The sequence below is a fragment of the Apodemus sylvaticus genome, chromosome 3, assembly GCF_947179515.1.
Source record: "Apodemus sylvaticus chromosome 3, mApoSyl1.1, whole genome shotgun sequence".
Lineage (NCBI taxonomy): Eukaryota > Metazoa > Chordata > Mammalia > Rodentia > Muridae > Apodemus > Apodemus sylvaticus.
In genome coordinates, this window is record NC_067474.1 from 127623173 (window position 1) to 127647739 (window position 24567).

Genomic DNA, 24567 nt, shown 5'->3' on the forward strand with positions numbered 1-24567 from the left:
TCTTACTACTTCTTGAGCTTCATGTGGTCTATGAAGTGTATCTTGGGTATTCAGAGCTTTTGGGATAATATTCACTTATCAGTGAGTGCATACAAATTGTGCTCCTTTGTAATTCATTTACCACACTCAGGATATTTTCTAGCTCCATTCATTTGCCTAAAATTTTCATGAGTTCATTTTTTAATAGCTAAGTAGTATTCCATTGTGTAAATGTACCACATTTTCTGTATCTATTTCTCTGTTGAGGGACATCTGGGTTATTTTCAGCTTCTGGCTATAATAAATAAGGCTGCTATGAACACAGTGGATAAAGCTCCTTATTACATGTTGGAGCATCTTCTGGATATATGTGCAGGAGTGGTATAGGTGGGTCCAATTTTCTAAGTCACCCCCAAACTGATTTCCAAAGTGGATTTACCAACTTCCAATCCCACCAGTAATAGAGGAGTGTTCCTCTTTTTCCACATCCTCTCCAGCATTTGCTGTCCCCTGAGTTTTTGATCTTGGCTTGACTGGTATGAAGTGAAATCTCAGGGTTGTTTTGATTTGCATTTCTCTGATGACTAAGGATGTTGAGCATTTCCTTAGGTGCTTCTTAGGCATTCCTCAGTTGAGAATTCCTACTTTAGCTCTCTACCCCAGAGGGTTATTTGTTTCTCTGCATTATAACTTCTTGAATTTTTTGTATATATTGGATATTAGCCCTCTGTCAGATATAGCATTGGTAAAGATATTTTCTAAATCTGTTGGTTGCCATTTTGTCCTTTTGACAGTGTCCTTCGCCTTACAGAAGCTTTGAAGTGTTATGAGGTCCCATTTGTCAGTTCTTGATCTTAGAGCATAAGCTATTGGTGTTCTGTTCAGGAAATTTTCCTCTGTGCCCATGTGCTCCAGGCTCTTCCCCATTCTCTCTTTTATTAGATTCAGTGTATCTGGTTTTATGTGGATGTCCTTGATCTACTTGGACTTGAGTTTTGTTCAGGGTGATAAGAATGGATCAACTTGCATTCTTATACATTTTGAATGCCAGTTGGACCAGCACTATTTTGTGAAAATGCTGTCATTGTTCTGTCAGATGGTTTTATCTCCTTTGTCAAAGATAAAATGACCATAGGTGTGTGAGTTCATTTCTGGGGCTTTAATTCTCTTTCATTGATTTATTTTCCTGTCATTGTACTAATACCATGCAATTTATGTTATGATTGCTCTGTAGTATAGCTTGAGGTCAGGAATGCTTGCAGGAATTTTGCAAGAAGTTCTTTTATTGTTGAGAATAGTTTTCGCTATCCTTGCTTTTTTTTTGTTGTTGTTGTTGTTATTACAGATGAACTTGCACATTGCTGTTTTTAACTCTATGAAGAATTGAGTTGGAATTTTAATAGTTATTATATTGAATCTGTAGATTGATTTAGGCAAGATGGACATTTTTACTATATTAATTCTGCCAATTCATGAGCATATGAAAATTTTCAATCTTCTGTGAACTTTTCTTGACTATTATTTTCAGAGACTTATAGTTCCTGTCATACAGATCTTTCATTTGCTTAGTTAGAGTTACACCAAGATATTTTATATTATTTGTGACTATTATGAAGGGTGTGGTTTCCCTAATTTCTTTCTCAGTCTCTTTATCCTTAAGAAAATGAAGGCTACTGATTTGTTTGAGTTGATTTTATATCCAGCCACTTTGATCAAGTTCCTCATGAAGTTTATGACTTTTATGGTAGAGTTTTTGGGATCACTTAAGTATATGATCATATTATCTGCATATAATGATTCTTTGACTTCCTCCTTTCCAATTTGTATCCCTTTGATCTCCTTTTGTTGTCTAATTTCTCTGACTAGAACTTTGAATACTGTATTGAACAGGCAGGGAGAGAATGGACAGCCTTTAGTTCCTGATTTCAGTGGGATTGCTTCAAGTTTCTCTCCATTTACTTTGATATTGATCCTGGTTTGCTGTATATTGTTTTTTCTATGTTTGGGTATTGGCCTTGAATTCCAGATCTTTCCAAGACTTTTATCATTAGGGGGAGTTGGATTTTGTCAAATGCTTTCTCAGCATCTAATGAAATATTCATTTGTTTTTTTTTTCTTTGAGTTTGTTTATATAGTGGATTTGGTTAAGGGATTTTAATATACTTATCTATCCCTTCATCCATGCTATGAGGACAACTTGATCATGGTGGATGATCATTTTGGTGTGTTCTTGGATTCTGTTGGCAAGAATTTTATTGAGTATTTTGCATAGATATTCATAACGGAATTTGGTCTGAAGTTCTCTTTCTTTGTTTGGTCATTGTGTGGTTTAGGTATCAGAGTAATTGTAACTTCATAGAATGAATTCAGTAGTGTTCCTTCTGTTTCTATTTTCTGTAATAATTTGAAGAGTTTTGGTATTAGGTATTTTTTGAATGTCTGATAGAACTCTGTATTATACCAATCTGGTTTGGGGCTTTTTTTTTTTGGTTGGGAGACTCTTAATTGCTGCTTCTATTTCTTTAGGGGTTATGGAACTCTTTAGATTGTTTATCCAATCCTGATTAATCTTTGCTACCTGGTATTTGTCTATAAATTTGTCCATTTCATCCAGATTTTCTGGTTTTGAGGAACATAGGCTTTTGTAGGAGGATCTGATGAATATTTTTGATTTCTTCTGTATCTATTGTTGTTTCCATTTTCATTTCTGATTTTTGAATATTAAAATATTAAAAGCAGTGAGTGAAAAAGGCCAAGAAACTTATAAATGCAGACCTATCATAATTACACCAGAATTCTCACCAGATACTTTCAAAGCCAGAAGATCTTAGAGCAGGTATCATACAGACCCTAAGAGTACACAAATACCAACCAAGGGTACTATGCCCAGCAAAACTCTCAATTATGGTAGATGGAGAAACCAAGGTATTGAATGACAAAACAAATATACATACTTTCTTTCCACAAATTTAGCCCTTCAAAGCATAATAAATGGAAAACTCCAAGAAGGGAAATTACACTCTAGAATATGGTAAAGTATAATCTTTTAACAAACCAAAAAGAAGATAGTCATATATATATATAATTGTTCCTCTAATAACAAAATAACAGAAAGCAACAGTTATTTTTCTTAATATCTCTTAATATCAAAGGACTCAATTCCCCAATAAAAAGACATAGATTAACAGACTAGACATTTAAACAGGACCCAACATTTTGCTGCATACAGGAAACTCACCTTGGGGACAAAGATAGATACTACCTCATAATAAAAAGCTGCAAAATCATTTTCCAAGCAAATGGTCCCATGAAACAATCTGGACTAACCATTCTAATATCGAATAATATCAACTTTCAACCTAAAGTTTTCAAAAAATAAGGAAGGAGACTTCATACTCATCATAGGAAAAATCTATCAAGATGAACTTTCAATTCTGAAGCTTTATGCTCCAAATGCAAGGATACCCACATTCATAAAATACATTTGACACAGCCCAAAGTACACATTGTACCTCACACAATAATAGTTGGAGTCTTCAACACCCCACTATCATCAATGTACAGATCATAAACTAAACAGAAAAACAGTGAAACAAGTTATGAACCCAATGGATTTAGCAGATATCTACAGACTTTTTATCCTAAAACCAAAAAAATATACCTTCTTATCAGCACCTCATGGTACCTTCTTCAAAATTGACCATATACTCAGTCACAAAACAGGCTTCAGCAGATATAAGAAGATTGAAATAATCCCATGCATCTGATCAGATCACCATGGACCGATGCTGGTCTTCAGTAACAACATAAATAAATGAAAGCCCACATCCACATCCACTGAACAACACTCTACTCAATGATAACTTGGTCAAGGAAGAAATAAATAAATAAAAACTTTTTAGCATTTAATGAAAATGAAGGCACAAATCCCCAAACCTATGGGACATAATAAAAGCAGTGATAAAAGGAAAACTCATAGCTCTGAGTGACTCCAAAAAGAAACTGGAAAGAACAAACATTAGCAACTTGATGGAACATCTGAAGGCTCTAGAACAAAAAGAAGCAAATACACCAAAGAGGAGTAGAAGGCATGAAATAATCAAACTAAGGGCTGAAATCAACCAAGTAGAAACAAAAAGAACCATAAAAAGAATCAACCAAACCAGGAGTTGTTTTTTTTTTTTTTGTTGTTGTTGTCGTTTTTTTTTCTTTTTGAGAAAACCACAAGATAGATAAACCCTTAATCAAACTAACCTGAAGACACAGAGACAGAATCCAAATCATCAAAATCAGAGATACATATTATCCTTATGTTTGGTATTCTCATTTTGTCCTGGATTTTCTGGATGTTTTGGGTTGGGAGCTTTTGGTATTTTGCGTTTTCCTTGACTGTTGTGTTAATGTTTTCTATGGTATCTTTTGCACCTGAAATTCTCTCTTCTATCACTTGTATTCTGCTGATGATGCTTCTGTCTATGATTCCTGATCTCTTTACTACATTTTCTTTCTCCAGGGTTGTCTCTTTTTGTGATTTTTTTTATTGTTCATATTTCCATTTTTAGATCCTAGATAGTTTTCTTCAATTCCTTCATCTACTTGGTTGTATTTTCTTGTATTTCTTTAATAGAATCTTGTGTTTCCTCTTTAAGGGCTTCTGTGTATTTACCTGCATTTTCTTGTATTTGTTAATAGAACTTATTTTCGTCCTTAAATTCCTCTATCGTTATCATAAGGTGTGATTTTTAAATCAGAGTCTTGCTTTTCTGGTGTGTTGGGATAACCAGGGCTTGCTGTGGTGGGGAACTGGGTTCTGATGATGACAAGTAGCCTTGGTTTCTGTTGTACATGTTCTTGTACTTGCCTTTTGCCTTCTGGTTATCTGTGGTGTTATCTGGTCTTGCTGCCTGTGACTGTGGCTTGTCCCTCCTGTAAGCCAATATGTCAGCATTCCTGGGAGACCAGCTATCTCTAGGCAGAATTTGAGTATGGAAAGTTGTAGTACAGGATCAGCTCAGGGTGCAGATGAAGATGGGAATTATCCAGTCCCAGGGTATTCTTTGGTCTCTGTGTCCTGATGACTCTGGACATGTCCCTTTTAGCCCAGGTATTTGAGCAGTAGTGATGGTCGTACCTTTGCTCTCAGTTTTGTCAACACTCCTAGGAGACAAGCTATCTCCTGGCAGGATTTGGGTATTGAGAGCTATGCCAAAGGGTCAGGAGCAGATGGAAACTCGAAGAAATGTTGATGTTTTCAAAGAAACTTCTTTTGCTTTTGTTGATTCTTTGTATTGGAATCTTTGTTTTTAATTGGTCTACCTCCTCTGTGGTTTGATTATTTCCTTCCTTCTGTTCCTCTTGTGTGCCTTTGCTTCCTTTTGTCTTAAAGCTTTCAGAGTTGCTGTTAATTTTCTAGTGTAGAATCTCTCCAATTTCTTTATAAGAGCACTTACTGCTATGAATTTTCCTTTGAGCACTGCTCACATTGTGGATATGCTGTGTCTTTATTTACATTGAATTCTAGAAGGCCTTTATTTTTTTCTTTATTTCTTTAATGACCAAGGTATCATTGAATAGGGAGTGGCTCAGTTTTCATTTATATGTGGGCTTTCTGATATTTTTGTTTTTATTAATGTCTAGCTTTTTTCTGTAGTGATCTGATAGGATTCATGAAATTATTTCAATTATTTCAATCTTTTTGTATAAGTTGAGGCTTATTTTATGACTTAATATAGGGTCAATTTGAAGGGATATGCTAATGTGATAAGAAGAAGGTATATTCTTTTTCTTCAGGGTGAAATGTTCTATAGATATTTGTTAAAGCAATTTGATTCATAATGTTCATTATTTTTAGAGTTTCTTTGTTTAGTTGCTGTTTCAATGGACTGTCCATTGGTGTGTTGTATTGAAATCTCCCTCTATTATTGTGTGAGGTTTTATGTGTAATTTGAGATTTATTAATGTTTCTTTTTTGAATGTGTGTGCCCTTGCACTCGGAACATAGATGTTCAGAATTCAGACTTCCTCCTGATTGATTTTTTCTTTGATATATATAAAGTCCTTCTCCATCTTCTTTAATATCTTTGGGTTGAAAGTCTATTTTACTGGATATTAGAATGGTAACCCATGCTTGTTTCCTGGGACCATTTGCTTGAAAATAAATTTTCCAGCCTTTTACTCTGAGGGAGTGTCTGTCTTTGCCACTGAGGTATGATTCTTGTATGCAGCAAAATGCTGCATATCCTGTCAGTTAACTCATGTCTTTTTATTGGGGAATTGAGTTTGTTGGTATTGAGAGATATTAAAGACAGATGATTGTTAGTTCCTGTTATGTCTGTTTTTGGAGGTGGTATTGTGTGTGTGTGTGTGTGTGTGTGTGTGTGTGATTCTCTCATTTTGCTTTTCTTGTGTTATGATTAGTTTCTCATTTTTCTTTCATGTAGATACCCTCCAGGGTTGAGTTTTCCTTCTAAATTCCTCAGAAGGGCCAGCTTAGTAGATATAAATTGTTTAAATTTGGTTTTGTCATGGAGTAGTTTGGTTTATCCATTCATGGTAATTGAGAATATTACTGGGTATAACAGCCTGGAATAGCATTCATGTTCTCTCATGGTCTGCATGACATCTGGTTAGGATATTCTAGATTTTATAGTCTCTGCTGATAAGTCTAGTGTAATTTTGATAGTCCTGAATTTATATGTGGTTTGGCCTTTTTCCTTTACAACTTTTAATATTCTTTCTTTTTTCTGGGCATCTACTGTTTTGATTAATATCTGATGAGAGGAATTTCTTTTCTGATCCAAACTATTTGATGTTCTATACACGTTTTGTGCATTTATAGGCATCTCTTACTTTAGGTTAGGGAAGTTTTCTTCTATGATTTTGTTGAAGACGTTTTCCGGACTTTTGAGCTGGAAATCTTTACCCTTTTCTATTCCTATTATTTTTTGGTTTGATCTTATCATTGTGTCCTGAATTCCCTGGATCTTTTGGGTTAGCAGTTTTTTACACTTTCTACTTTCTATAAAGGATGTGTAAATATCTCCTATGGTATCTTCCAGGCCTTAAATTCTTTATTCTATCACATGTATTATTAGTGATTCTTGCATCTGTAGCTCCTGATCTCTATCTTTAGTTGACAAATCTATATAGCTTATAGTTACTTCAACCCCTGAGAACCTTTGTTGAATCTTTTGTATCATATAAATATGCTTATTTCTTTATTTCCTGCTTGGTCACCTAGATTTTTTTCATTTCCAGAATTTCCTCACTTTGTGTTTTCTTTATGGCTTCTATTTCTATTTTCATATCTTGAACAATTTTCTTCTTTTTTTTTTTTTTTTGGCTTCCATGGTACTTTTTAAGTTTACAGTATGAATTGATTTCCTCCAATGTTGCTGTTTGTCCTTTGAATTCTATTTTTGGTATAGGATTCAAATCTAATAAGAAAGTGATTGTTTACTATTCATAAACAGTCCTGTCACTAGTGCAACATGTAGGTACATCTTGCCTGACTCTCTGTTGAAAAATGCAATGTTTATTGTTGATTTAGGCCAGTGGTGATTTTTATCCCCACTGGCTTGCAAAGAAACTTCCAGCTCTTGAAAGATAGTCAGCTTGGAGAAATTTTCTGTCAGTCCAGTTTGATTCCCTTTTTTTTCCACTCAAGGTGTTTTATGTCTCTAACTGTAAGCAATTACCATTTAGTAATTATATAGAAATATAACTTTTACATTTTAATAAACTTGGGTCTAGAGAGCTGTTTCTTCTGTTAAAGTATCTGCTGTTCTTACAGAGGACTTGGCTTTGATTCCCAGCTAGCACATGAGAGATCAAAACTATCTGACTCTACCTTCAGGAAATATGATGCCTTTATCTGGTTCCTAATTGTACCAGGCATATACATTCTATAAACACATACTTGCAGGCAAAATGCTCTGAACATAAAATAAGATAATGTACTTTCTAACTTTAACAAACTTTCCTTTGTGGAGAAGTTTCTAGTTATTGAAAATCTATGTGCAAAATGTATAGAATAAACAAGTAACTAATTTTTTCCTTTACCAATGATTTTCCCATATATTTAATATCTTGCCTTGATATGGAATATTTATTAGACATGAGCAACTCTGGACATAATATTACTAGTTAAAATTCAAATTTAGATTAGGGTTCACACATGTAATACTGAGTCTTAATACCTTGTTCTATTGACAAGGTAAAAATAGCTTTTGCTTATTGACATTGCATTGCTTGCCTCAATACTGAGACTCATTAATGAAAAAGTTGTTCAGCATAAATTCATCTGTGTCACCTAAAAGGTAAAAATATAACACAAAGGGGTAAGAGGAACTGCAACATAATCATCTATAATCATTGTACATGTAACACAAGAATCATTTAGGTACATGTACCTAAAGTCTCAATTCATCAAAATCTCCACTACATGACATAGCTGAGTCATACTGCCATTTTCTCTGCTACTATTTAACATGTTACCTTGATTAGCCTTGGAACCTGCCTGTTTGAAGTGGCCTAGCACTTCTAGTACATCCTGAAAAACTTCTCTAATCATTTGCAGTAACACTTTCTGCTTCTTATCAATTAAGTAATTATAACTCAAATACATTCTGAATAAAAAAAGTGATCTTAAGTGAAGTATATGTGAATGTTTGAGAGAAAGGAAGAGAAGACAGAGGGGAGACCAAGAGAGAGAATAATTTCAACTAAAGGTGTGAACATGTTTATTAACTCACACTCTTGTCTTTTCATTATTGTAATCCTTCACAGAACAATTCACTGTGAATGGCTTACAGAATCCAGTCTTAGCTCCATTGGGTGGAAACCTGGAAATCAGTTGTCAGTTATCTCCACGACAACAAGCACAGCATATGGAAATTCGCTGGTTCCGGAATCGCTATACAGAGCCGATATACCTGTATAGGAATGGTAAAGATCTGCTTGGAGGAACTATCTCCAAGTATGTTGAGCGAACTGAACTCCTAAAAGATGACATTGGAAGAGGTCAAGTAACCCTCAGGATCTTTAATGTGACTGCTGATGATGATGGGCTCTACCACTGTTTCTTCAAAGATGGCAAATTCTATGAAGAGCATATCACAGTGGTCAAAGTAATAGGTAGGCATGAATTCTTCTGCGACTGCTGTGTACTAACGATTCCAAGCCTGTATAGTATAGAGTTGATGGAAAATTCTGAGGGTTTAACTATTATTGCATGAATTTATTTACAAGCTGATGAATATGCATTCAATTTTTACTGGATGTTATAGAAGGTCAAAAATGAAAATTATTATATTACAAAAATTATTTCTATGATGAAAAGATTTTTTGTTTTATCTAAATACATTGTTAGATTTCAACCTATTATCAAATTTGTCTTGTTTTTCCTATCTTTTCAAATATTCATGAAAACACTTCAGTATTTTTCCAAATGAACGGAATTATAAAAATATGCTTCTCACTAAAAATTTGGGTGACTAGAAAGGTGGGGAGATATGATTAGAGGTGATAAGGGGAAATTATCAGAATATATTGTATTAAATTTTTCATTAAAGTAAGAAAAATATTCTTTCTGAAATGCTACTTTTAGTTTCTGTTCAAATCAGATCACTGACTATTCATTGACAAATTAATTTTCCTAAATCTTAAAAGTTTTAACTGCAAATTTTTACTATCCACAGTTACAATGTTATATGTGAAGTATAGACAGCTGTAGGTAATTTATATATTTTTACTATGAAATATTTTAAAGAAAAAAGAAATGGAAGGTTTAAAGGAAACTGAAGAAATCCATATATGTTTGCATATACATGAAGTATTCTAGAACCAGATATTTAATCTTTTTTGCCTGACATGTAACATTGAACCCTGTAGTATAAAGCTAAAAGAAACAATGTAGCTCATTGCTCTTTTTAGTAGTGATATGTAGCAGAGAGCTACTATGTTAGCACAGATAAAAAATATTTTTATTCTAGAGACATTTACTAGACAGATCAGTTATGGGCCAGTGTCTTAAATCTCCATAAATTCTTTCCTTGCCAGGACATTATACAGTATTTATGTCTCTGAAATTATCATGAATGTTTTCAGAAATATTCATTTTTTTCTCAATAAATATGCTTTTCATAATATTAATGTCTTACCTGTTTTATATGAAACACATTTTATAAAAATAATAATAATATGCACATAGTTTAAAACTCATTTTATAACCTGTTTACAGGAGCTCAAAAGTAACTAGTGACAAAGCTTAAACAAAAACTATAATTTCTATGAGCTTCAAGTATTTATTTCTGTTAATCATAATAAAAAAGTCAAAGCCCCATTTCTATTAGTAAATACCAAAAATATTTAAATAAATGTGTAAACATGTGAAACAGGTCTTTTCTCAGCTGACTTTAATTTGGACATGATGATGACTACATTTTATAACCTTTCCATTTAGCTCTTGAGATTTTTATGAGCTCTTGTGGCAACAAGATTCCTGCAGTCTTTTGACTATTAATGTGTGTTTTGAAACTAGAATTAAAATTGAAAGGGGCTTTTATTGTTCTGTCATGTCCTCTTCAATGTATATCTAAAATAATATTTTCCTGTTTTGTTTTCAACCAGCCACAAGCTCAGACATACAAATTTTTATGAATGCCCCTAATTCCAAAGGTGTGATGTTGGAGTGTCATTCAGGAGGTTGGTTCCCAGAGCCTCAGATGGAATGGAGAGACAGCAAGGGAGAGATCATCCCAGCTACATCAAAATCCCATTCACAGGATGAAAACAAAATCTTCACCATAAAAATGGCCCTTCTTATTAAAGACAACTCCCACTTGAATGTCACCTGCTACATTCAAAATCTTGTAACTCACCAAGAAGAAAGTATAAGTATTATACTACCAGGTAAAATGTGTGTTTTTCTTCAGTAACAGACATTGTCACACATACTTATTATTCTATTCTTCCTTGACTTGGTTTCTAAGGATTTAATTTCTCTTTGCCTTACTCATCACTTTGTGTGGCATCTTAATTTCTTAGATGTATTTAATTTATCACTCTGTATCCTAGACTATTATAGTTTCCATTTTTGACCCTATGAGACAATTTCACAATCATAAACAATTTGGGATGGAGGAAGAATCTATTTGGATTTCTCTGCTAAATCATAGTTCACACCAAGTCAATCCAGAGTAGGTGCTCAAAGTAGGAATTTGGAGGCACAAAAGGAAGTAAAAAACACAGAGGAACACTGCTCACTGTCGTTCTCTCTCCGTTTTTCAACGTTTGGCTTCTTTAACAGCCCAGTAATGTTTGCTCAAAATGGCACTAATCACTTCTAGTGGGATTCATCACTAATCAAGAAATGGGGACAAGCCAATCTGATGAATGCAAATACTCAATTATGATTTATTCTTTCCAGATGACTCTACTTAGTTGCAAGTCAACAAAATTAACTGGTATATTGACATTGACGTTTCCAAGGCACAGCCTTTGACATCTTCCTCTCTTCTAATTTCCTGTTACCTCATGGCTTTAGATACCACAAGAACTCTAACCATTCCTAAAGCTATATCTCCTCCCACTTCTGCTTTCATATTAAAATCCATGTCAAATCAAAAGTCTAATAAATATCATAAAATAAGCATATCAGAAACTGCATTCATGGTTAATCCCGTGTTTGCTTAATTTACTGCTGTGTATTGGAATTTTCATATTCTTGACTTCTTTTTTCTGTCACATTAACATTTTATCATTTATTCATAGAAGAATAATGCTAGCTTTCCCTTAAAATATATCCATAGAGTTGTCTGTGTCAGGTAATAATAATGATGTCAATTTAGTCACATATTGTAAAAAGTAAAATAGGAATCAAACCTGATAAAACTAGTAAAATGAGACAGAGATAAATTCATTAGAGTAATAATTGGATCCTTTTAATTTATCACTTCTTTCCATCTTTCCCTTCTTATCCAAGTCTAAACAATGTTTTATTAACCTGTCTGGATAAAGGTAAAAGCGATTACAGTACGGAGGAGTCTGACCCTCCCATGGCCCTTTGTGCACTGACCAATGCTCTACACTCTTTGAGCCTTGCATCCGTGGCACCCGGGTTCTGCCTCAGCTCCCTGCTGCCCAGATACAGAACAATGTCCTCTGTCAGCTGCCCCCTGCCTTGATGTTGCCCTCTCACTGCCCAGTGCATATGTTTGCAGTCCTGGAAGAGTCATACCAATTATACAGTTAAACCAGTGAAGATGCGGAAATCTGGGGGTCAAGACCATACAGACTGCATCCGAGTACATGATATTGGTGGGGGCCACAAGCAGAATTATCAAATGATTGACTTTCTATGTTTCCGTCCACAAAAGGAAACCTCGCCAGGATTCTTTGAGGAAAAGGTTGTGGTAGTCCGTTATGATCCTTATAGGTCTGCAAACATAGCTCTGATTGCTAGGGGCAGCGGGAAACCCTGGATCTTTGCCACATGAAAACATGATGGCTGGAGACACAAACCTCAACTCTAACCACCTAGACAGGATGGCAGTGGCTGCTCAGGAAGGGGGCACTGCCTGTGGGGACCCTCGTCAACAATGTAGAAAGTGAGGCTGACCGGGGAGCCCAGTATATCCGAGCTTCAGGGACATGTGGCATGCTGCTTTGGAAGGTGAATGGAACAGCCATTATCCAACTGCCCTCTAAAAGGCAAATGCAGGTGCTGGGGTCGTACATTGCATTTGTAGGCCAGGTTTCCAAGGTTAACCATAACCAGCATCAACCAGAGTCATCAGCAAGGCAGGACAGAACCACTGACTGGGCAAGAGTCCTAACAGTAGACTGTGGCAACACAAGGGAGGCTGCTGCCACCCATGAAGAGTTACTTGAAGCTGCCCTCCACTGCTGCCCAAATCTGATTCCTTTGGACTCTAATAAAATGTCCCATGTTTGTTTGCTTGTTTGTTTGTTTTTTAATGATTTATTAACCTGAAATAGCATCTTAAAACTGTTTGGTTCTAATCTTGTCTATGAGAGTATATCTTGAACATAGAGATAGGATGATTTACTTAAGATATCATCTGTGTTTAATATCCTGAACTTGTTCTCTATTCACCTATATTTAAACATCTCCCAATATTTAACTCATCTGTTCCTTTGGTAACTTATGACATCACCTCCTAATGTTTTCCATTTCCATCTTGTCTACTCACACATAGACGAGCACTCAGACTTAAGTTTTCTTTCCTTCCTTCCTTCCTTCCTTCCTTCCTTCCTTCCTTCCTTCCTTCCTTCCTTCCTTTCTTTCTTTCTTTCTTTCTTTCTTTCTTTCTTTCTTTCTTTCTTTCTTTCTTTCTTTCTTTCTTTCTTTCTTTCTTTCTTTCTTTCTTTCTTTCTTAAATCTAGCCAGGCATTGGTGATGCACGACTTTAATCCTAGCACTTGGGAGGAAGAGGCAGGCAGACTTCTGAGCTGGAGGCTGAGTTCGAGGACAGCCAGGGCTACACAGAGAAACCCTGTCTCGAAAAAACAAACAAAAAAAAAAGATTTTTTTTTATCTAACAGTTTCCCCTTCCAGCACTTTAATTCCATATTCAAATCTTACAACCTAGCAAGTATTAACTTCTATAGCCAACCTGAAGTATATAACCTGCCTGTCTCCAAGCATCAGGGAGATCCTGTTTCTTTACCATTTTAACTCTACTTATTTTTTATTAGTATTTTTTAAAAAATCTCTTATGTAATTGTAGGATTATGATATTTTCTTATATCTGTGTCCATTGGTAAAAATAAATCCTTGGTGGTTTTATTCCCTAACCCACCTGATTGATTTAAACATTAGATACCATGTTATCATTAGTGAAACAATACTTGATGTTTGGATTAAATGAAACAAGCAAACAAAATTGGTTGTAAACATTCATTTGATTTCCATCCATGAAATAGCTATTTACTATCTGGAAGAGACTATTAAAAATACTAAGTCTACTGATTTAGTAGAAAGATATGTTTGTACAGGTATGTGTGTATATATTCACCTATGTATATATAATTTATAGTCCTTGAATATGTTTATATGAATAAGGAAAAAGTGAAATATTTTACTTTATTAGTACCTTTACTGAATAACAAAAGGTATATTTTAATGACAGAAATATCTTTAAGCATTTGTGAATTCTAAAAGCATGTTTTAAAGTAATTTTAATTAACACAAAATTCAGAATTGTGTTGTACTTTAGGAAATATGAGATTGAACCATATTTTGCATTCATTGAACAGAATGAAGAATGAAGGTGGATGACAAGAAAAGGTCTTGGTCACATTTAATTATGTAAAAATTTGCTACTGGCTAGTCAATTGGTAAAATTCCATTTTGAGCTCATTGTGTTACAAAACATGATAATTTATCTGGGAAAGGAACTAATTCTTGTGAATTTCATGTAAGAAAGTAAGAGCTAAATACAGGTTTATTCCACAAGAAACAACTCAAAATATAATATCAAGAAATACTCAAAATGATGTAGGAGAATTCAAGGTGGTCTCTAAATCAGCATACTGCTAGACTTAATGAAATTTTTTAAACATTGTAGAATTTTTACCTAGAAATAAAGATATGAAAATTCATATAAGTAACAGAAAAGGAAACATTACACATACTTAAATGTCTAGTTATATGCAGGAGCAGTATCCCAACATTCAGTACATTAAAGTGAGAAGTGCATGTATCATGCTATTTCAGGCATGAGTATTACAGCACTAAATGGGACTGACTTTATACTAAATTTTGGAAGCCTACATCTGAGCATTAGGGAAAATTTTGATCTTAATAATCTCCAAATGAATAAAAGCCTATTCCTCTTACCAAGTAATCTTTAGAGACAGGATGGATGGGAAGAAGTGAGGAAGGTCACCTCTACATACCCTTATAGCAGCCTGACTATAAATTCTTCCTGCTTTATTTCTACTCAGGTCATGTCCTGTTCTTAGCCCAACTCACTATCTCTACCTCACCATACTTGCCTATGCCCAATATTCCATGTGGTAGTCTCTTAAATAGTAGCATGCATCAGATAAGCCCAGCATTTCTAACTAGATATTGCCCATTCCAAGGTTTCTCAGTGGTAAGATTTGTGATTCACTCTTTTAGGTGAACTGTTTTCATGGAAAACTCTTTGGATAATGATTCTGAGTACATTGCCATTTGTGCTGATTGCCTTCCACATGACATACTGTGTTAAAGAACATGTAATACACGGTAAGTCGGTTTAAGTGCTGGGGGACTTAAGTAGGATAAAAATAAATAGTTAAAGCTATCAACTCAAGTTTTACAAGTCAGTTTTGACAGGAAGTCTTAAACTCCTGATCCACATGTTATTTATAGGCTGTGATTGCTCATGCAACTTCTCACAATGCTCTTAAAAAAAAAACGGCGCTGCCTTTATGGTAATAAATTTCATACAACATTTATGTGTGGCGATTGCCATCCAAGTTACGTATGTAGTCATCCATGCTCTAGTAAATCTTTCAGAAATACAGCTATCAATCTTTGAATAATCTAGGTACAGATAAGTACTTTTTAAACCATAATCATGTAAACAATCCCAAATAAATCCATTAGATTACTTATGTAGACTTACATGGACTCTTCTGTAATCTTGGGAGCCTAGGTGAAGAGAATATGTTTTCTTTTGTCAACCTAGGAGTATTTGCAAAGGAATCATCACCTACCTTTAAAAATATGCAATATGTGCATTGTCAATCAGAAAACCTCAGATTTTGCTAATTCTCTAAACACAGGACATAACAGGAACTGTGTTTCCAAATTTATAGGAGAAGCCCCTGATAAAATGTCAATAGTCTACCCTGAAAATGGTTACCTCACAATCATATGTGGGAAGATCAATGACCCATGACTGAGGAAATATGAGAGGAGCTCGATCATCTGGTACTAGAGCAGGTAGAAGATAAAAATATAGAGGAGTCTACCAACACATGGACATCCCCTGCATTTGTTATGAAAAAGAAATAGGGAAAATCGAGAATGCTAACAAGTTTTCAGTACTGGCACTAGAATAATTTAATCAATGTGTTCACTGCCATCAGGGAATACCTTTAACTTCTTATTTACTAAGTCATGGCCTATGACTAATCGAATTGATTTAACAGACTAATATTTTACTATCCCCTTGCATGAGCATTATAGGGAAAGTTTGCTTTCATTGTACCTGCCTATAGCAATGTTGAGCCTTTAAGATGAAACCAATGGAAAGTTCTTCCACTGAGAATGTTAAATTGTCTGACACTATGTCAATATTTAGTGCAATAACAGCTAGAAATAATTTGTAGACAAATTCCTCAATACTTTATTTATTATTACCCAGATGATATTTTGTTGGTTGCTTCTCACAAAGATATTTTAGAGAAAATGTTTAAGGAAACAGTGCATTTTTCCATGCTAGAGGTGAAAGATTGGTGTATAGTACCTCTATTCAAAGTGGCCATGCATGGGATAGTATTTGATGTCTATGAACAGATATCTAGATAGGAATATATGAAAATATGAAATGCATGCAGGACAGATTTTAATTGACCTCTAAATAATAAAATTGCCTTTTGTAAGGCATAAAGTGAATGCAACAGAAAATTAATATTTTACCTGATATAACTCAGAAATGCAGATATTGCAAATTTTCTCTTTGGCGACTTTAGAGTTTACATAGATATGAGAAATTTTTAAATATATGTGATGTTAATATAAAAGGAAGATTGTTTGGGAAGTAAAAAGAACCCGAATGGAGAGCAAGACCAAAGATATTACAGAACAGAGGCATGATAAGGCAATAGATGTGATATGTCTCAGTTAAATTATTTTAAAATTGTCATTGCTATTTGTGATGAATATGTTCCAAACAATTAAAATAATTAAATTAATGTATTTTTTTGCCATTTTTCTGTCTTGCAAGAGTACATTTAAGCCCTCTAGATGCCCTCCAATGGAGGCAGAATTGGCATAAGCTAAGAAATTGTGAATGAATGTTTCGAAATATCAGCTATTTTCATCCTATATTATCTTCATTTGCTGGTAGAACTTCTGACAATGATTTTTTAAAAAACTGGTATAGCCTTTATATTAATCAGGTTGACACCACTTTAAAATTGGTGATTCCCTTCCAAGTTTATGAAGGAGATACAATATGTAACCTGTATAGTTAACACCATGCTGCAGGGAAATATTCAGCACTATAGCTATCTATATTTTAATCATTCAGGCTCAAGTCAGTAACCTCTTAAACATAATCATGTGAACAATGGCAAATAAATTCTTTTGTCCACCAATGTCAACTGACATGGAATCTTTGGTCTCTCATGTGTACCCTGAGGAAATGAGTAAATTTTCTTTTCTTTATCTAGGAATATTTCTGAAGGAATCATCACCTACCCTTAACCATAGGCAATGTAACCCTGATCAATCTAAAGGTAAGCGATCTGTTTGGACAAAACTCAATATCTATTTTTCTGTGTGATATAGAATCAAAAGCTTGTTTTTGTAATGACAGTTGCATGCTTACTGAGAAGAGTTATAAATCATCAATGAGTACTGAGATATCTCAAAGTAGGGCCTTCTTTGCAAAATTTACTCTGAATGTAGAAATCTTTCTTCACATATCATCAGATGGAATACCTCATTGGTAAATGGGTACTGTTATATATATATGGAGATGCACCTAAAATGCATGGTTAACTATCTATTGCCAGCACAAAGGAGGTAGAAAATCTGACTTAGCTCACAGTAAGTGGAGCATAGGGGAGCCTTCTGCAGGAGACTTAGGTGGCATGGCTCTGTATGACAAAGGCTTTCTACCAGGGCTGTTGTTGATGAGAGAGACTGGCCTTGCTTGTCCAAACTGTTTATTTATCATGAAAAATCATGTATACATCTTACTCTGGGTGGAGAAGTGATTAAATACGATTTGCAGGAAGGAATGTCCTGGAAGGGAAACTTATTGGCTAAACCCGTGGGGTCAGACCATCTAGATAACTCATTAGCATAAGAAATTCTCTGCTTAATGTTACAGGATTATTTATCATGATCTTCATGTGAGGTATTGTGGGTATATGCTTCAGGACAAAATCAGTCAGAAGTATATAAAATGTTTATTGTTCTCAGATATTAGATTTGCCAGTGTTTCAGAGTCAGCTCAAACTTCATTTTTTCTGAAATGACACAATTACACTTGTACTACAAAAGTTGAATTTCTCAGAACATGGCTTTCAAGGCTGTGGGACATAGGAACACATTGAACAATATGGGTACCACAGAACTGGAGAAATGGTAATATAACTAACCATTCTACATAACCTGAGACAGTACATGGATAACAGTCTGAAAGGTCTAACTTACAGGAGACAGTGGGGACACTTAACTCTCTCCAGCCAAGAATCCCATAATTTTGCATAGAGATGACCAAGCAATTTTGTTATAGGAGGAGGTGATCAGTGCCTAGGTTACAGTGCTGGTTATAAACTGTTTACACAAACTTAAATATAAAGGTAATTTGACTCTTTCTTGGAACTTCATTAGTTTTGTTTAACCCCATAGTTGAATGTGATCTATGAGAGGTAGAAAAGGCTTTGACAGATATGAATCACTTACATTGTTATTTAGATTGGGTTCTTAAAATGTTGATGTCAAGATGGAATATACAGAGGACAAAGCAGCCATAAGTGTCTAATAAGATCACCCAAAGATCAATGTAACAGCTGGAATGAGAGGGAAATTTTCAGATCTAACAAATGCTATGCAACAGTGAGCTTATGGGAGGCTATAAAGCCTGAGAAAAAGTACATGGAAAGTATAATTGATAAAACTGCATAGGGAAATTATTGAGCTTTTCAAGGTGAAGGTCAGTAATTGCTTCCCAGAATATTGCTGGACATTTATTCCAAGCAAATAGGGACAGCACCAGTGAAGTTTTTCTTCTTCTTCTTTTTTTTTTTTCTGTTCAGGACATTTTTTTTCTTTTCTTTTTTTATTGATTTTTTTTTACATTTCAAATGATTTCCCCTTTTCTGGGTCCCCACTTCCCGCAAGTCCCATAAGCCCTCTTCCCTCCCCCTGTTCCTCTATCTACCCCTTCCCACTACCCTGTTCTGGAATTCCCCTATACTCTTGCACTGAGTCTTTTCAGAAGAAGGGGCCACTCCTCCATTCTTTTTGGACATCATTTAATATGTGGATTATGTCTTGGGTATTCAAAGTTTCTAGGCTAATATCCACTTATCAGTGAGTGCATACCATGATTGAAGATTTTATCCATCATCTTTCAATAATCAGATACAGATGATGAAGAAAGAACCTGTGGCTTCGAGAATGTTAGGACAAGTGCTTTAGGCTCAACAGACTACAACCACTTTGCTTCTCCATAGGCTGTTGTCAGCGTAAGCAGCATAAAATTGTACAGCCTGTGGATTGTTAAATTTAGCAATGTCTGCACTATCAGTGAAAAAGCAGTGCCATAGAATGTGGAGGCCAGATAACATATTGAATATGATTGATGTGTGACTTGTCTCTCATGTTGATGCATAAAAAGCATCTTTGCTTTTTATAATTTAACAATTGATACAGATGCTGCCATCTTAAATGCAGTATACATCCTTGATTGCTTCTCACTAAGTGTTCTTTTAGTCCTTCAGCACCAACTGACTTTTTTTTTAAACTGGACAGTAGTGAGTATTACAAGATCCTCCCCGACCTCTTTAAAAAATATTTTACTGTGTAAGGCTGTCAAAGACCAGCTTTGACTTGACAGGTAAACTAAGGTGGGCAGCGAAAGGGCATGGTATTGGAGATCAGGGCTAAAAAGTGATGACTTCTAGAAAATTACCCTCTCTTACTATGTATGGGTTAAAAGCTTCTGAATTTAGCAATTAGCTCCTGTTAGATGCAGGGGTAAAGAAACTTATTTAAAGGTTTCTTTTTCCTTTGAGTTTGGGAACCTATGTTTACCTGCCTGGTGAGAGGCTCAGAGTTAAGTCTTCATAATACAGGTAGAAAGAATACAGGAAAGAACGAAAGATAGGAAGAAATAAAGGAATGAAAGAAGACAGGAAAGGAAGGAGAAAAGGAAAGAAAGGAAAGAAGGAAGGAAAGAGGAAGGAAAGAAAGAAGGGAGTAGAGGGAGGGTGGCAGACAGGTGGGTGGGTGGGCAGGCTGGTGAGAAGAAAGGAAGGAAGGGAAAAGGCAGGAAAGAAAGTGGAAAGAAGGAAGAAAGTTATAGATACATGCATAGTGGATGAGGCACATGAGTCTAAATCACTAATTTTCCTTGGTTTTAGGTTTTAACCCTCATCAGGATTATTGATCCCATAGATTTTTAAGAATTTTTACATTCTATAATTACATAGAAAAAGTAATGCAATACTTCATTCTATAGTTTGAGAAAGGCTTAAGAAGTTACAGCAGAAATGTTTATATGTCTTTCCATTAAGACTATTACCTGACTAAACATTCTCCACCCTCGGATTTATAATTTTATGTATTTTCCCCTATAGTGTCACTCTGTTTTATAAAACCTTTCAACATATTTTCTATGGCTTGCAAATCTTTCCTAGGGCCCTGTTTTTTTGAGGAGACATGGTAAATCAAGATGCTTATTATGATATGAATGAAATTTAATATTTTAGTAATGATGACTGGAGAGGTGTTAATTTCCTTTAAATCCATCCCTTTCAAAAAGTGCAAAATAACATCACCTAAAACCCAAAGGGATTTGTTGTGTTTCTCATCTTTCTGCATGTATTTGTTTTTATTTTTATCAAGTTTGTTGTATTCCATAGCTGCCTGCAGCTATTACGAACTGGGTTGCTGGAACAGAAGCTGAGGGATGGATGGGGAAGGGGCGAAAAGAAAGAAGGGCCAGGACAATGTTTCACTGATCAAGGCCAAAATTTTAATGTCAGTCAGACGTTTTAACAGTGTGGGCAAACCCTTCCCCCCAGACCCTGGGCTGAGTTCTGGTGGAAGTTATCTAGCTTCTCTTGGAGGTCCTTGTCTCAACTGCTCAGGCAGCTGGGTGGGTCACCTGCTTAATTCAGGAATTCCTAGATCTGGAGGAACAATGAGCTTAACCTTCACTGAGCTTCTCCACCCTAGGATAAAAATTCCTGCCTTAACCTACTTCCCTATTATGTCCTAATGTGAGATTCCTGCCTGAAGCCAGGAATTGTCCTTGGCCAATGTCAAGTTCCTACCCTGGTATGACTCCCAAATATGGCTCTGTACATTTCCTCCCTTTTTTTATTAATTTGGAAATGAGGAGGTAGAAAACAAATTATAGTTCTTTGTTTTTCTATTGCTTATTACTATTACTATTACTATTATTATTATTATTATTATCTTTAGTCTTTTTTCACTCTAGTGGTTATGCCCCTCCCAGTCTTCCCTAGAACAATTCTTCATCCCATTCCTCCTCCCTTCTGTCTCTAAGAAGGTATCCACACCAACGACAGCCACACCTCCAACCCTACCCCAGCCTGACACCACTTCCCAATCTTTGGGGTATCAATTCTCTCTAGGGTTAGGTTTATCTTCTGACACCAAGTGCAGGCCAAGCATTTCTCTGCTGTATATGTGTCAGGGCCTCATACCAGCTACTATATGCTGCCTGGTTTATGGCTCAGTGTCTGAGAGAGCTCAGGGATCCAGGTTAGTTGAGACTGCTGGTGTTCCTATAGAGTTGCCCTCTGTGGGTTGGGTACCTGTGAAGGAGACACAGCCTGGGGGGAGGTTGTTGGGAGTTGCAGTGAGAGTCCTTGGTCTGATCTGTCAGCTGGAAATGCTAAGAGGCCTGTTCCATTGCTCCAACACAGTGTGCTTAAATGAAAGGACACAGCCCATAGGTTTTCAGCTTTATTGTAGAAGAGCAGAGTGAGAGAGGGGAGATAGAGGGGTAAAAGCCAGCCATGACCACGTGGAAAGAGGGGAAGGGAATGGGGAAAGAGAAAGTTAAGAGAGATAGAGAGACAGAGAGAGAGAGAGAGAAGAGAAGAGAAGAAAAGAAAAGAGAAGGCAAGAGAAGAGGGCAAGAGAAAGAGCAAAAGAAAGAGAGAGGAAGGGCCAAGCATCCTTTTATAGTGGGTCCGGCTGCCTGGATATTGACAGGTAACTGTGGGATAGGGCATACCTGAATGTAACCAGGTAATTGTGGGGGTGGAGTACCAAGGGCTTGGGGCAGGCATTGCCCTATGTGACTGATGGTCACAGCGTTATGACCAAGAGCCCTCCTCCACAATTTTTTTCAGCCTTTTCCTAATTCAACAACAGGGGTCCCAGATACAAGTCCATTTGTTGGGTGTAAGTATCTGTATTTGTCTCATTCAGCTGCTTGTTGAGCCTCTAGGAGGGCAGCCATGCTAGGCTCTTGTCTATAAGCATACCATAGCATCAGTAATAGTATCAGGCCTTGGAGCACCTCCATAAGCTAGATAATAATTTTGGCCAATTACTGGACCACCTTTGCTTCCATCTCTTTTTCTTTTTGGTCCCTACAGTTATTTTTAGACAAGAGAAATTTGGGATCAAAGTTTTTGATTGTGGGATAGCAAACCCAATCACTCCACTTGATGCCTTATCTTTCTAACAGAGGTAGATAGTACAAGTGTCGTATCCTCATTGTTGGACAGTTCAGCTACAATCCCCCCTTTGAGCCCTGAGAGTTTCTCACCTCCCAGGTCTCTAGCACTTTCTAGAGATGCCCCCCCATCTCCCACTTTGGAGGTATACTGTTTCAGTTCTTTCTGTTGGCCGTCAGGAGTTTACTTCTATCCCCCCTCAAAAAAATTACTATGCTCCCACTTAACCTTCCCCTTTCTACTTTCACCCAAGTTCCTCCTTCACTCTACTCATCCCCATGATCACTTTCTTTTCACCCCAAAGTGGAATTGAAGCATGCTCATTTGGGATTTTCAGATTATTAAACTTCTTGAGTTCTGTGGATTGTATTTTGTGAATTCTGTATATTTTTGGCTAATATCCAATTATTAGTGAGGACATACCATATCTGTTATTTTGTGTCTCATTTACCTCAATCAGGATGATATTTTCTAGGTCCAACCATTTGCCAGCAAATTCATGATATCCTCATCCTCAATATCTTAACAATATTCCATTGTGTAAATAAAACACTTTTTTTCGGTATTCAAATTAATAAAATCAGAAATGAAAAGGGAGACAAAGCAACAGAAACAGGGGGAATTAAAAAAAATCATCAGGTCCCACTACAAAAGCTTATACTAAAAGCAAAACAAAACAAAACAAAAACCAGGAAAAAAAACCCTGGAAAATCTAGATAAACTGGATGATTTTCTAAACAGATACCATGAACCAAAGTTAAATCAAGAGCAGGTAAATTATTTAAATAGGCCCATATCCCCTAAGGAAATAGAAGTCATTAAAATCCTCCTATCAGAAAAAAAAAGCCCAGCACCAAATGGCTTTTTTCATCAATGTATCTTCTTTAAACAGGAACAATTCTGGTTTAAAATTTTGAGAGGGGTGAGTGACCCAATCCATCAACTGGGGGCTGTGCCTATCCACTGGAGATAGTCTCTCCAGGTTCTATTTATGCTTTGTTGGGTATTTAGGCTAAGGTCATCCTGGTTGGGTCCTAGGAACCCCTTGCTATCCTGGCATCTGGGATTTTCCAGTGGCTACACTCCATTCCCTACCCCCAGTGCTGCATATTTCTATTTATTTTTTTCTGACCATCTGTACTCTCCTGTCACTTCCCACACCTGATCCGGATCCTCTTCTTTTCCCCTTCCCCTCCTCTTTCTCTTCCTTAACCTCCCAGGATTATTTTGTTCCCCCTTCTAAATAGGATTGAAACATCCACACTTTCGCCTTCCTTCTTATTAAGCTTCATGTGGTCTGTGAGTTGTATCCTTGGTATTCTGAGCTTTGGGGCTAATATCTACTTATCTGTGAGTACATACCATATGTGTTCTTTTGTGTCTGTATTACTTCACTCAGCATGATATTTTCTAATTCCATCCATTTGCCTGTAAATTTCATGAAGTCATTGGTTTGACTAGCTGAGTAGTACTCCATTATGTAAATAAATGTACCACATTTTCTGTGTCCACATTTTTTATTTACTGAGAGGAGCTGACTATAGAAAGACCTGAGATTTCTGTGCATCTGTCTTTTGTTTACTTTGAAGCTGGTAGCCTATGTACAATAGTCTCAGACAGCCTATGCATTAATCTTAGGTAGCCTCAGGTGCAAGCCATCAGAAGAATAGGTCTGGCTGTCTTGGGCCCTGTTGAGACATGGGTGATACAGAAAAACAAGCATAGTAAGACTGGCTGGAGTGAGGTGGGAGGTTTGGGGGATGGCAGGAGGAGAGATGAAAAGTTCAGATATGTGGGACCTTGATGTGTGTAGCTTGGTTGGGCAAGGCCACTCCTAAGACTTGACTCCATAATCCTGTGGCCATCAGTCACATGTGCCTTGCCCCATGCCCTAGGGTTCTGGCTGGACTCAACCTCTGCAGTCACCTGGCTACATCTAGGCTTTCCCTGCCCCTC

General features: G+C 36.1%; 1 protein-coding gene and 1 pseudogene across 1 annotated transcript in view; both read left to right on the forward strand.

Annotated features, from left to right (window-relative positions):
* The window catches only part of LOC127680341 (selection and upkeep of intraepithelial T-cells protein 2-like), a 175396-nt gene that overhangs the window by 35629 nt on the left and 115200 nt on the right, over positions 1-24567 (forward strand). The window contains exons 4-8 of the mRNA XM_052175826.1: positions 5084-5169; positions 8767-9114; positions 10609-10890; positions 15128-15239; positions 24201-24203. Coding sequence (XP_052031786.1) covers positions 5084-5169; positions 8767-9114; positions 10609-10890; positions 15128-15239; positions 24201-24203 — 831 coding nt within the window. The remainder of the gene's footprint in view (positions 1-5083; positions 5170-8766; positions 9115-10608; positions 10891-15127; positions 15240-24200; positions 24204-24567) is intronic.
* LOC127679730 (39S ribosomal protein L2, mitochondrial-like) lies at positions 12036-12899 on the forward strand (annotated as a pseudogene).